The 13,698-nt window shown below is 44.0% G+C and overlaps 1 protein-coding gene across 18 annotated transcripts in view; it reads right to left on the bottom strand.

The window, feature by feature from the left end:
• Positions 1-576: 576 nt before the first annotated feature.
• The window catches only part of KCNIP1 (potassium voltage-gated channel interacting protein 1), a 204,308-nt gene continuing 191,186 nt past the window's right edge, over positions 577-13,698 (bottom strand). For 12 of the 18 annotated variants that reach the window (XM_015876310.3, XM_015876311.3, XM_085518938.1 and 9 more), the window contains 7 exons: positions 12,575-12,699; positions 8,508-8,577; positions 7,898-7,968; positions 6,476-6,583; positions 5,938-6,042; positions 5,362-5,424; positions 577-4,612 (listed from right to left, as the gene is read on the bottom strand). In XM_015876310.3, the coding sequence (XP_015731796.1) occupies positions 4,565-4,612; positions 5,362-5,424; positions 5,938-6,042; positions 6,476-6,583; positions 7,898-7,968; positions 8,508-8,577; positions 12,575-12,699 (590 nt within the window). In that variant the 3' untranslated portion in view covers positions 577-4,564. Of the gene's footprint in view, positions 4,613-5,361; positions 5,425-5,937; positions 6,043-6,475; positions 6,584-7,897; positions 7,969-8,507; positions 8,578-12,543; positions 12,700-13,698 lie in introns of all 18 variants that reach the window. The other 6 variants (XM_085518941.1, XM_085518942.1, XM_085518943.1 and 3 more) reach the window with 2 other exon arrangements.

Below are 13,698 nucleotides of genomic sequence, written 5' to 3'. Positions count from 1 at the left end.
TGCCAGTGGATATATTATACTCTACATGATAAAGCCGACCAAATCTTCATATACGTATCTACACCTATACAGATATATATCGTCTAGTAAAATCTCTTCTGCAATCCTCCATGTGCCAGAATGGATGTTTTCAGCAAACCAGAGATAAAGGGACATGGAGAGCTTTATTTTTCATCTCTCTACAATAAAGTGGTGCTTTCATGTTCTTCATTGTAGTCCCTGTTACCTGGATGTACTCGAGAAAAAAAAAAAAAGAGAAAAAAAGATGTCTATAAGCTTTTAGTTTTTACTGTTCCAAAACACTACTGGTGAAGCCGGTTGAGCAGTTCCAAGCTGTGATTCACACCAGAGACAAACAGAGGTGTACATCACCACACCCAACAGACAAGCACCCCCTGATCAGCAATGGAAACAAGTCATTACCATGTAAACGTTGCTTGAGCAGTTTAACAGCCCATACGCAGACTGATATGAGGTTCCATCAGCCTCCTTTGTAAAGACCTGACTGCACATCGTTAACCTGACAGCATCCCGTAAGAGAAAAATACATACTGGGTGTACAGGAAGACGCCCTCCTTCAGACATGTAGTTTTTATTATTAAAATCCACATCTTTAAAACCATTCAACAAAATGTAATACAAACTGCCATCGGATAACAGCATTTTTAATAGAAGCGATGCACCGCCGCTCCACCAGCATGGCTTTAGTTTGCACGACTGACACCAGCAGCACTTTGCCACAAGTCTTTCATGGCACTCCCACGAGCAACGAGCTGCTGCCATCTTAGCAGTGATCACACACAGACATGAAGGTGCTCTGCTCTTACCGTGTGCTGCAGCCAGGCAATGCCAAAGTCCTGCCCGCGGCGCCGGAACCTTCAAACATCCGCACCCTCAGGTTTGCAACTCAACATACAGTTACTGACAGTATTGCAATGCGTAACAGGAAAACATACATAGACATCAACAGACAGATTACATTGTTGTTTGCATTTTTTTTTTGCATCATCATTCATTATATTCCTATCTTTCAACAGATGGTTGCCTAAAGCACGTGTTAGAAAGGCTCTTTTCAGAAAACGCTGGCATGAAAATGCAGATTAATGCTCACAAGTAGTGAAACAGTCAGACTTACAATGCAAGACATTACTGAAACATCCACAGCTTCAAGGAAATGTGCACAGCTGAGAGCACTGGCGGAGTCTGACTGTACCTTAGCAGGCGGCGCAGCAGCCACCTTCACATAACTGGCAGGAGGATTGATGGCGAGATGAGATCAGAACAGTATACTATGTTTTATTTAGAAAGCCGTAGCGGTAAGTATTTGCCATAAATATTGCAAGCCTCATTTATGAGCGATGAGAGGCTTTGCAAGCTTACAAACTAACGTTCACCGAGAACATAAAAGGCAAACCCAAAGACATTTCCATGCAGAGTACGACTCTCTCACAGTCACTGGATCTCAGTCACCTGCCACACGCGTAGATGCTGCTCATGGAAAGCCCTGAGGCCCTCGGGCACTGATGCACACAAGCCTCTGGCTGCTATCAGTGGGATCGTAGACAAACACAGGAGATTAAATGGTTTCACAAAGGCAACTGCTCTGTCACAGCCAGAATTTACGATCAGAGCTACAGGAAATACTGCTGTTGTGCGTCACGTGGCAAATCCTCCTATTGAAGCAACAGACTTACGATCACAGAATCATTTGAGTTGGAAGGAACCCTTTAAGGACATCTGGTCCAACTCCCTGTACTGAACAGGGACACCTGCACTAAATCGGGTGCTCAGAGCCCCATCCAGCCTGACCTTGAGTGTCCCAGCAGTGCTGCATCCACCTCATCTCTGGGCTCTGATTATGGCTTAGGGGCAGAGTCAGGACCAGAGCAGCTTCCAGCATCTCCCTCTCTTCCTAATGCATTACTGGGAACTGAAAAAAACCTACAGCAGCGCAGAAGAGGAGATACCAAAAGCATAAGGGCACTAATAGTAGCCTGGCTTCAGCAATGCACTTAAAGATACATTGAGAGTAACATGCAGATGTTTCAGGTACGTTGCTCAGTCAGGCTGTACTTGAACCAGAGCAGTCCTGGTCCACGGGACACAACACTTCTGTTAGTGGAGGCTGAAAACACAACTGAGGCCAAATTCATCAGAGTGGCCCAAAATATTACCTTAGCTCCAGGGACTGCAAGTATCACATGGCTAATAACGTTTCTGTTCTAATGAAAAAGGCACATTCCAGTTCTGAGAAATATTCAGGCTACATATGCCATCTTGTGAGCACATTTGGAGCATCACTGTTAGAGGTGAAAGACACTGAATAACTCAGCACAAATGGTTCCTTTCCCTTTTCTTTTTGGTCCAGTGAAGTTACCTGCTCAGACTGACAACAGACAAATGCTCTGCAGGGATGGAGGAGAAAAAAGCAGGTTGCTTGTTACACTGAATGCTGTTATTTGCCCAAGTGGTTACAAGAAGAATCATGAAGGAACGACATAAGTTTGGGGCATTATTCCAGCTACAGCTGACGTCCTTATCAAGTGGCTATATTAAACAAAAACCAAAGAGACAATACTGGACAGCTGGAAGACAAGGCTACTCTCATGGCACTGCATCCCCTTCTGTGAATCCCAGCACATCACTGGAGCTGCTCTGCTTCTGCTAGAAGGAATTAATTTGTGGTAACTGTGTGCAAGGCAGCCAACAGGACAGACTAAAGTGTTATTCCTGCATACAAGTAACTCCCCTCAGCTGACCAGCTGTTTTGATGACAAGCGGTCAACTTGGGGGAAGAAAGCAAAGAACACATGGAAGAGTGTGCAGAAGCACAGTAAAAGGGATCGTGTCCCATCTTAAGGAATACACACAGCATTACTCTAGTACCGATCAGACCTACTTCTACAACCAGGAATATTTCAATAGATTATTATTATTCTTTTTTAAATATAAAACATAGGGCTGCAGAAACTAGGCATACTATATCTTCAGTGATATAAAAAGCTTCCACTTACATAATATTTAAAATATATCTTCAGTGCCAACAGTGTATTTGCAATATAATATCTGACATAATAAAAATATATGCTTACTGGACAGGAACGATGCTGGACTACAACAGGGGATTCTCCTTTGTGTGTGGTTTGTGCAGCTGGCACAGGTGGCTGCTCCCTCCTTCCCTTGGTTTCCCAACCATCATCTGCTTGGGAACAGCCATTTTCCTTACGAGTCCTCTGCAAAACAGGCTGATGTGTTCCTCAGCAGACACATCTACTGGACATAATCCAACCTTGGTATAAATTCGTTACATGACTCTTCCTGTTTCACTCTTGAAAGAAACAGATCAACAATTCCCTACAGCAAAGCTTTTTGGGGCGTTAGTAAGGATCAGGACTTGTACGAGTCATGAAACTGCCCTGTGGGATACAGATTTTGCTCTAGAAAACGTTGAGCTACCCTGGCAGACATTCCTGATACTAACAGCAACCATGTAGGTGCCATTAATCTTATTTGGTACTCTGTGGGTGCCAGGGCCCTTATGTGGGAACGCAGCTGCACCACCTGGCCCTTTTCTGTCAGAAGTAAATCTGGAAAGCTTAAATAAATCCACAGAGTAGAAAACACTTTGCTTTAACATCTAATGGAGAAATACAAATGTTCAAGTGATGCATCTAGGAAGCAGGTGCCAAACTACAGCAAAAGGATCATCACATACGGCCATGGGGCTGCTGAGGTGCACAATGGAGAACTGCTAGGTGTCCCACAATGTACTGGGACTGCAGAAGGTGGCTGCAACCAGAGCAGGTATGCATCTTTCTCTACCAGCCCTTATAAACCTACCTGGTCCTGCAACAACTTACCATCAGAAATCAGATTTGCTCTACAGTTTGAAATGTACGTGCTACTCATGCTTTGCTCCTTTCTGACTAACCCTGGCATGAAGTTCCTCTAGTTCATGTGCTCAGGAATAGCTCCACCAGCCTCAGCGTGGTGGCACCAGTGCATGTGAGAAGCGAGATCTCTGCAGAAATGGGGATGCTGGCTACATGGGCTGCCTGCTTAACGTCCTGGGTACATTCACTGTTCATTTTTACAGATGGCCCTTGTAGACTTTTTTTTTTTCTCAAAGCAGATTAAAGGCAAGGCATCCAGAAAACATTCAGCCATATGGTTGTACGGACCGAGCTTTTTGCTTGTAATAGGTGGCTGAATATGCTATCAACATGAGCTATCATACGCAATCAAGCTTGCTAGACTAAAGCAGGACTTGTGGCTTGCAAACAGAATGCTGTGTATTACTCATTGAGCTTCAAGCAGCAGCTCTCTCGTCAGGTTTTATTAAAGTATTTGCATGCTTCCAAAACAAAATAGAGGTCCACCGCTGTCTCTCAAGGAGGAGAGATGGGATCAGTTGCATTCAGTTGCCATTTGGTTGGAGATGTCATACAAAATCCTCACACGCTGGCTGAATAGAACATGGCTGAATTGTAAAAAGCTTTCACCCAGAAAGGAGGTCTTTGTTACACACGCAGTCTCTGAGTCTTCCTGTGCTTTCCAGGCATGGTTACATTACGTTCTCAAAGAGCTGTAAGGACCGCATGATATTGTCATCCTGAAAGCAATGAGAAGAGATGTTCATGAAAGGAGCACTGAGGAACACAACTCCTAACCTGGCAGGGCACAGAAGGGGGCTCAGGAGTCAACAGCCTTGCTTTCCATTTCAGTGAGCTTAAATGGATTCAGTAGTTAGGTCCTGATTCAGAAAAGCAGTGCTTTTACTTCATGGTTTGAGGCATGCAAGCACAGAACTTTCTCCTAAGCTTGGCTTGCAGCACGAGTTGTGCTTCATTGAAGAAAAGCTGAACCAGCACTGAAGCTGCGCCCTCAGACATAGGCACCCATTGCTCTGCACTGATCCTGAATATGAAGGTGTGTATTTAGCTCCATCTGCCTCTAAAGCCCAAATGAAATGACAGCTTTGAATGGACAAACATGCTGCCATGAAGGACCACTTCCTCACAGAAACACCGCAGTTTCAAAACAAGAATGCATGAAATCCCAGCCTCTCTCAGGCCCCTGGTCCAAATGAGAGAGTTGGAGATGTATAAGGGAAAGACCAGATTGTTTCTCAAGAAGCACTGAAAGTGTACTTAGAATTATTCTGGTTATTACTTCAAAGAAACAGTGACACGTTTCCCTATAAACTCAGTTATTCCAACACTCAGAATAACTGCAACACCAAAATTATGTTCCAAATTGAGCAACTTCAGAGATCTACAGCATCATTCCTCCATCTTCTTAGGAATGATCTCATCATGGCATGTCCTGCACCTTTTGCTGAGCTTAGCATTTCATCCTTACCTCCTGACACGATTCGATAAACTCATCTAAAGTTACAACACCATCTTTGTTTTTATCCATTTTCTGCAAAATAAAAACAAGCATTTAGTTCCCATAGATAACACGGTGGTTCTTGTACAACATCTTATGTGCTGTAACTTGAATAAACCTAGGGCATGTGACCTACATTACAGACTTAGTATCACTGGTTAAATTTGCTGGCAGCTAAAGACTGGTTCACTCTTGTATTTGGAGAACTTTGGTTATCTCCACTTGTACCTTTCTTATACACATGCAGCAACCTCTGCTCATATTACATGATTTATTTCTTCACTGCCTTACCATATTATTGCTGTCTGTCTTTATGGACAGTTGATAGGAGAAGCACCAAATGACTGTGATACATGCCATTGCAAAGGTTTGGGCTAAGTCAGAGAGGATACCTCAGACTCAAGAATTCAGCAGGCACTGTAGTGCTTGGTTGCTACTAGAATTTGTTTTAGGATGTACAGTAGGAAACAGCAAGACAGCTGGGATTAATCTTAAAGTGCATCAGTGAATAGCTCAGGTGTTGGGAAGTCATCAGAAATCAAGTACCTGGAAGAACATTTCTACGTGCTGCCTTGGAGCATCTTCCTTCAGCACTGGGTATGTGTACTTTCCCATCATATCATAGATTGCCTTTACTATATCCATCATCTCCTGCAGTAGTGACATGACAAGAGAAGCACAACAGGGAAATTAATAGAAATGATAGCACATTTATTTCACTTCCCTTTTCTTCACATTCTCCTGTTAACAAAACAGCACAGATCTCATACCCATATCTGCTGTCAGCCCCAAGAACACATGCATGCAGACAGATGCATCATCAGATACATGCTAACCTATAAATCCGGGGGGCTTGTGGTGCTCTGGATGAGCCCACATCACACCTCCCAGCGCAGCCAGAAGCCCCTTATATGCCTTGGTCACTGAGTACCTGCTGTCATCATCCCCTCCCCCTCAAAGTACTGCATTGCTCATAGATTAAACCAGGATTTTTCCCCAGGTAAGAGCCAACCATTAAAGCCAGCATAACAGAGACAAGTCAGCTCTCATAGAAATCAACCACATTTGTCACAAACAGCCCTACCTCCTTGTTTATGTAGCCATCCTTATTTATGTCGTACAGGTTAAACGTCCACCTTAGCTTTTCATGAACTGTTCCCCGCAAAAGAATGGACAACGCCATCACAAAATCCTGGTTTGAAGCAGAGAGAGAAATGAGAATCTGAGTCTCCTTTCCCGAGTCAAATCCCTCACTACATCCACCGAGGAAGTTCCCTTTCTAGGATGAATGTATCCTCTCTGACTGAACTCAATGGACACAGCACTCGCTGAGATGACCCGAGCAGTGTTAATAAATGTGTAAGAGGTAACTGGGAACAACCCCAACAGTTCTCAATTACTCTGCTGTGCATCCCTCTCTGTGTCCACCTTGAGAGGGATGGCCAGATTCCTCTGCCACATAGGGAAGCTCAGGTTTTGTCCTCTGGCAAAACACAACACATTTAGCCAGGTGTGGTTCCCACCTCTACTAACTCAATCTGAGACACAGTACTTTGTTTGCATTTTCGGTTTACAGTGGAGTTATTGCTTCCAATAACACTGATTTATTGTTTGTGCTGCACAATGGTTCAGCAGCACTGCTGTATTTGTTAGTATAGGCAGAGCTTTAAGTTAAAGCAACTACATTCTACCTGGTGCCTCATTTAACACACTTGGTCTGCCCTGTGTCATCTCCATTGGCTCTGCATGGGGCAGAGCACCGCTTCCTAAAGACCTTTGTTCCTTTTTACCCACACTCAAGAGAAATTAAAGTCTGCTGAACAATACAAAAAAAGGGGACAAAATGCTTACATTTGATAACCACCAAAGAGACCGATTTGCCAGGAAGGAAAGCTCAGCGTTTTTTAATATACTTGTCTCAGCATTTTGCTGTGGGTCAGTCCATTTAGGATTCTGGAAGTCTCATAAAGCTCTCCACAAAGAGCTGCTACAGGCATAACTCCCACTGCAGCCATCACTACAGAGGTGCATTTACATACAGCAACCTTCCCACATTTGATCAACAATTTCTCTGTCACACCTTGGACTAATGAGGATTTGGCCAGTTTGATTTTCCAGGAGCATACACATGAAACCCTGTAATGCATGCCAGATGCAGGAAGCGTGAGCTTCTCTGGTCCTTCTTATCTGTGCCACTCGCTGGTCTCTGCTCACATGGGACTTTTAGAGCCCTCTGCTTTCTGCTATATAAACCTCTACACTTTCTCCGTGTGGTATTAACACTCCTATGCAACTGACTAATGGTCTGTTTGCTTCTCCAGTGGAAAGGAATTCAATCCATCTGCATGAGAAGCCTGCGTTAAACAGAATGAGATTTGGACGTTTCAGCTTGTCGTAGCCCTCCATAGCCTAGCAAATCCCATAGTTTACAATGAAGAATGGATAGGGAAGCTAAAACACACAGACCCGAGAAAAAGGGCATTAAGACAGGACCCAAAACAGTTACCTCAAACTTCACTGAGCCATTCTGTGCAGTGTCAAATGCGTTAAAGAGATAATGTGCATACATGCTAGCATCTGGAAAACACAAAAGGCATCGATTGGTACAACAGCTCCTTATACACCACTGGCTCTCAGCAACTTCTCATTCAGCATAAAGCCATCCTTAATGCACTGCCACTCTGTGAGTCAGCAAACATTAACATAGACTTGCAGAAACCACAACCCCATCCCACTGAATGGAGAAGTTTTTATTGCACAGAGCATGATCTGGATTGTGGGGCAGCACTTGCAAGAATAAATGCAAAAAGAAGCACACGAGCCTATCTCCAGAGCCAATGCAGCATTAGCTCCAGCAGCAACTCCATCTCACAGCAGCACATTGCTCTGTGGCTGATGACTACTGGCAATCTCTAACATGGGTTTGCCTTTATTCTTGTTACCCAGCTGTTCAAAGGGCCTTCATCAATGTTCTTTCCTTGCTCGCGTTTTTGTGCAAGATCCTACAGCCCTTACCTCACTTTCCTAGCACAGAGTATCCAAGCAGCTTTGCAGCCAGGTGACAACAATGAATGTTAAGGAACACTTCAATAAACCTAACAAAGCATCCAGCTTACCTCCATGAGGAAAAAACTGTGCATAGATCTGTTTGAATGTCTCTTCATTAACCACCCCGCTAGGACATTCCTGTTGGAAAAAAAAGAAACAAAATCCAATCAAAACACACACCCCAGCTTCATGTTAAGGTTCATTTGCAAAACTGCATGAGCCCAAAGAGAGCAATTAGACAGATCACACCCCTGCTCCCACAGCACTCCGGATGCTTGAGCTGCACAGCTGAAGAAATTAAAACAATTCAGATTTCACTCCAAGCATCTCACAGATTTGGTTCGCCATTATCAACATTGTTAAACGGTGTTTTCAGCAGTGTTTAATTCCTTTTTTTTAACAGATGACAGCCAGCTTGTGTTTTCTGTCACACAAAGGCCTCCTTTAATACATCACAAATCACTGCTAGCTAACACTTCCCTGCCCCATCCCTCTATATTAGCCCCAAGTAGCCAGATACCCCCACACCAGCTCCATGGAGGCTAACAGTACATGCCAACAAATTCTCAAACACAAGCACTGGTATGAGGCTTGAAACTAGATCATCACTTCAGGACAGCCCAAATAAAATTCAGGACCAGGTTTAGTTTTGCTGTGTGCCTCATTCCAGAGGCTTAATTAAAAAGCAAACCCCAAATCTCACAAACCAAGGCAAGTCAGCACCAGGATGTAGCTTTATCTCCCAGTCAGCCACCCTGAACCACTGCCCATCCCTCTGCACAGAATAACCCCCACTGTTCCTATTTAGACTCAGAGATCCAAAGCCTTATCTTGTTCAAAGGCCCCATTTGCATGACTTTGTTTAAAAGCTCATCCATCCTGTGATATAGCATACTTGAGTTCAACCACAGTTATATTTTTACCCAACCAGCACAAGTGACAAAATCCATTGTCAACTGCTGCTTCCAGGACACTGAACTTGGAATGAGCAAACTCAGGAAGCCTGAGAAAATCCCTTTGAATCCATGACACAAAGTCAGAGGAAGATTCAAGCCAGTGACTTACTGATGAGTTATTTAGTTTGTCTTTTAAGAACAAAAGGACCTTGACAAGAAATTCTGCCATCAAGAAAAGCTTATTAACAGAAAATACGTCTGATCTGCAGCGTCACCTGCTGCTGACGTGCATTCCCCAGCCACGGGAAGGGCAGAACAAAGAAATCACTTCATCCTATGTGAGTCACAGGAGAGCAAGGAGGGGCACTTCTGGCAACACCAAAGGCACCCCCCTTCCTCACCACTACAATGCTTTAAGACAGTTTATAACTACAGGGACTACCTATTATGCATCAAACCTCCAGGAGCGCAGTACTGACACTGATCGCCCTGTTTAGCTGTACATAACAGGCTGATTTCAGACACATACGTTACTAGCAATTCATTTGCGCTTAACTGATCACCATTTTGTTTTGTAAGAGTCGAATAAAGCTCAAGAGGCCTCATTAATGCTACAGCACATCTTAAGGCAGCTGACTCGAAAGAAATCTCTCCTGTGAAAAGGAGCAGATAAACTCTGTGCCAGTTGAAATTCCACTGAAGGCAGCAGAGGTTTCCTCATGCAAGGGAAATTTCATAGCAGCATGAAACAGCACACCCCACTCCAACGCACACAAAGCTTTCCTTTGACAGCAGCGGGTTAAATTTCATGTAAATACCTCATTTTTGCTTTTAAACCTATGAATTCTTCCCAAGTGTCTGACGTGAGAAGTGAACACTTGGTTTGTATTGTTGGCAAGCACAGAAACAATCCCAGCCTTTCCCAAAACCTCTCTACCAAGCACTGGCAGCATCCGTCGTGTATGGATCAACCTTCTCCAACTTCTACAACACTACAGCAAAGCCAGCGTGCTCCCAGCAATCCCTTCATTGTTTGGGGTTGCTGCTCTCTCAATGAGTCTTTGCAAAGTGTCCATTGCAGATGGCAGCCATACCCCTAACAGAATTCCCTTAACACCTGGCTGCTATGAATACAGCAGGACCGAGAAGGACCTCGTTCCTCCTGTGCTATTCCAAGTGCCTGCAGCCCTGTGGTAACCCAGCTGTTGCCTTGTGATTAAACACGACCTGTGCAATCAGTGAGAGCAAGCAGCACGAGCTGGAGAGAAAAATGACTGCATTCCCACAGGGACTTTGAATCTCCAGATGGCACTGTAACATCATCCCAAGAAGCACACGGTTCAGTACAACAGGAAATATGGTAACAGCTGAGATAGCTTGCCTACTGTGCATAATTACTCATTCCATTGAAACCATGATTTATAGGCTAGAAAAGCTATAGCTGCCCTTTCAATTTAAACTTTAAATATTAAAGCTTCATGCACATTGCACCCACAGCAGCTGGAAGAAAACACGCTGCTTTCCTAATGACTTGACAAAGCCAGGATCGTGCCAGCACTGTCAATTAACACCAAGACCATCAGTGGGGTCTTACTGAAGGGCTGAACTCACAAGCTAAGTGCACTTTTATCATTATTCTTCCCCTCAGATGCAGTGCCTCTGTACTGCAAAATAATTGCAGAACTGAAGTTGGGGGATTGGATAAACCCCAGGTCTGTTAAGAGCTGCAAGGCTCAGGTGCCTCTGGTTTGCATTAGGGGTGCTGACACAGCCTCTCCTTCTCAGCACGGTGTCCTGCACTGGGTTCCCATACACAGCAAGAAAGGTATGTCAGCAAGATAGGAGAACACAATGTTTAAGAATGCACTTAGTTCTGCTCCCCATTGTAGGGGGTTATATCATATTATACTATATATTAACCTATTGAGTCCTGTCTTAAAAGCTGTATGCTTTGTTATTGACCAGCCGGAGCACAAAAGAGGTTTCAGAAGGTTCATCTTCAGTGGTCAGACTGAGGTCCTCACGTGAAATGACTCCCTACATCCAGCAAAAGCTGCACAAGCACAACACACACAATAAGCCAAGATCCAGGCAGTTGTGCTGTGCTGGAGAAGTCAGGTATGTGCAAGAGAGAGGATGCAACCAAATTTAAAGAATGCAAAAATAAGGAAGGACCTTTGCAGCATCCAACAGTTTTCCCTCAACAAGACTTGCACTTAAGGTGGCTCAATCTTCTTTCAGCCAATGGACTGGACCGTTTAAGAAGTTACAGTGTTTTGCTATGACAGTAGCTGAAATACTGCAGCAGTCCAACAGAGCAACTTAAAAACCACATGTCTTTTATTAAGCTGGCTCAATAACAATTCATTAATCAACATCAAAGAATTACCTGACACAAAACACCCGTATGACAAAACTCAGACCCTCAGGCAGTCGTGTAATGACTCTTCAACCTTCCAGATCCATAACACATCTGTTCCACATAGCCTCAAAATCCCGTTTCTATTTAGTATGAGTCCCTGTGAGGCAGCAGCAGCACACCTACATGGTGAGGCTCACTGCCCTGTGGAGACCAATCCTACCAGGGGGAATTGGCTCAGGCTGAGGTTCATGAAGACCAGCACATTGCTGCTCTGTGCATGCAGTGTTGCTAGCTGGCACACTACCTTATTTCATCTAAACCTGTGGTCTCCTACACCCTCTCCCTGATACCCATTACCTTCTGAGGTCTGTTGGGCTCTTGCCTTGTTCTCTACTTACCCTGGACTCTGTAGTCCTAACTTGCTCCAGTAATATCCCACTTGAATAGCAAGAATTATCCAAGACAGGGAAAGGGGGAAAAAAAACAAACACCAAACCAAAAATCCCAGGGATCCCAAGCAAACAATACAAGTCAACCAGCAGCAAGAATTGAGCAAGCAAAAAATTAAATAAACATGAAAACATTTGCAGATTATCATGAAGTACAGGCACAGCTGAGGAATTTGCAGCGCGCTTAGTGACATTTAGGGAGTAAATGTAATGAGCATGATGTGCTCATCCAATCCTCATTTTAAGCAGATGATGGGGACATCAATATGAGATGGAAAGGTAGATCGTGAGCTCATTTTGCTGTGGCAGAGGAGATATGGTGCAGAAATGCTGGTACGTAACAGGGGAACGATACAAAACGCAGCTGAGCAGTTGGGGCTGGTGGAGACATACATACTGGATTCAGTTCACTGCAGTGCTGTTCTTACATTTTTAAATCCTCTGTAAAGCACTTGAAGCTCTCTTTTAGTGAAATTGGTTTGTGCTTCAAGCTGCTCCAAGCCTTCGGGTCTGTGGCACACCGTAGTCATTTCTAATTCATCTTCAATTTTATCTAAAAGAGAAGACAGGAAGGTATTCATTTTGGCTGTTACCTTTGCTCTGTTAACGTGATGGGTAAGACAGATTGGATTTCAAGAGCAATAAAGGAAAAAAAACAGAAGCCATCAATAGAACTGGTCTTTATAACTGCTTTCAACCTCTCAAAAGCAAAATAAAAGCCAGGTGAGTAAAGCAATAGCTCATACTTCTTACTGGGGCTGCCAATTAGCCAAAAACTGATGGGGAGAACAGGATAGGCAGCAGACACATTGCTCTAAAAGGCAACACCAGATACTCTTAGCTAAATATTGAAATGACACTGAAAACAGGCCTTTCAAAGTACAGACCTGACAGAAAGCTGAGCAAATACAAGTAAGAGAGCAGTCATGCTTAAGCATATTAGACAACGACATTACACTGAGGGTACACAGTGAGGGAAACTCTTCTGTATGCCAGAGAAGGGCTTCCTACCTGGACACCAAAGGTCACGTTCAGCCCAAGGGAAATTCTAATTATGCCCACAGTTACTGAATCTGAATGAACCCAACCTGCATCTGCATGGGCTGGAAACTGATAAGCAGTGAAAAATAGTCATGTATTTTATTCAAGGAGATCACCCTTCCACAAGGAAGAAAAGTATCTGAGATGTATCTCATGCTGGATTCTCGCAGCCTCACCTCTTCTCTGACTTCTCTTTTTACCTGTCAAGCCTGTTTCCCCAGCAGTGCAGGCAACGCCATAACAATACACTGGGGTTTAGTGAGTGTCAATTTGACATTATTTAAGCTTCAAATATCAGTGGCAGCTTTTAGCTGACATAACTCATAGAATAGTTTGAACTGGGAGGGACCCTTAAAGGAGATCCAGTTCAACTCTCTGCAATGAACAGGGGCACCTACACTAGAGCAGATGCTCAGAGCCCCATCCAACCTGATCTCGAGTGCCACATCCAGCAGCTGTACCCCAAGTCTTTTTCTGCATGGCTATGCCCTGTAACATCCCATTTATATCC

The sequence above is a fragment of the Coturnix japonica genome, chromosome 18 (genome assembly GCF_054131305.1).
Source record: "Coturnix japonica strain WE chromosome 18, WE-NBRP24, whole genome shotgun sequence".
Lineage (NCBI taxonomy): Eukaryota > Metazoa > Chordata > Aves > Galliformes > Phasianidae > Coturnix > Coturnix japonica.
The sequence above is the reverse complement of the archived record's forward strand: the minus strand, read 5'-3'. Positions and strand labels throughout refer to the sequence as shown.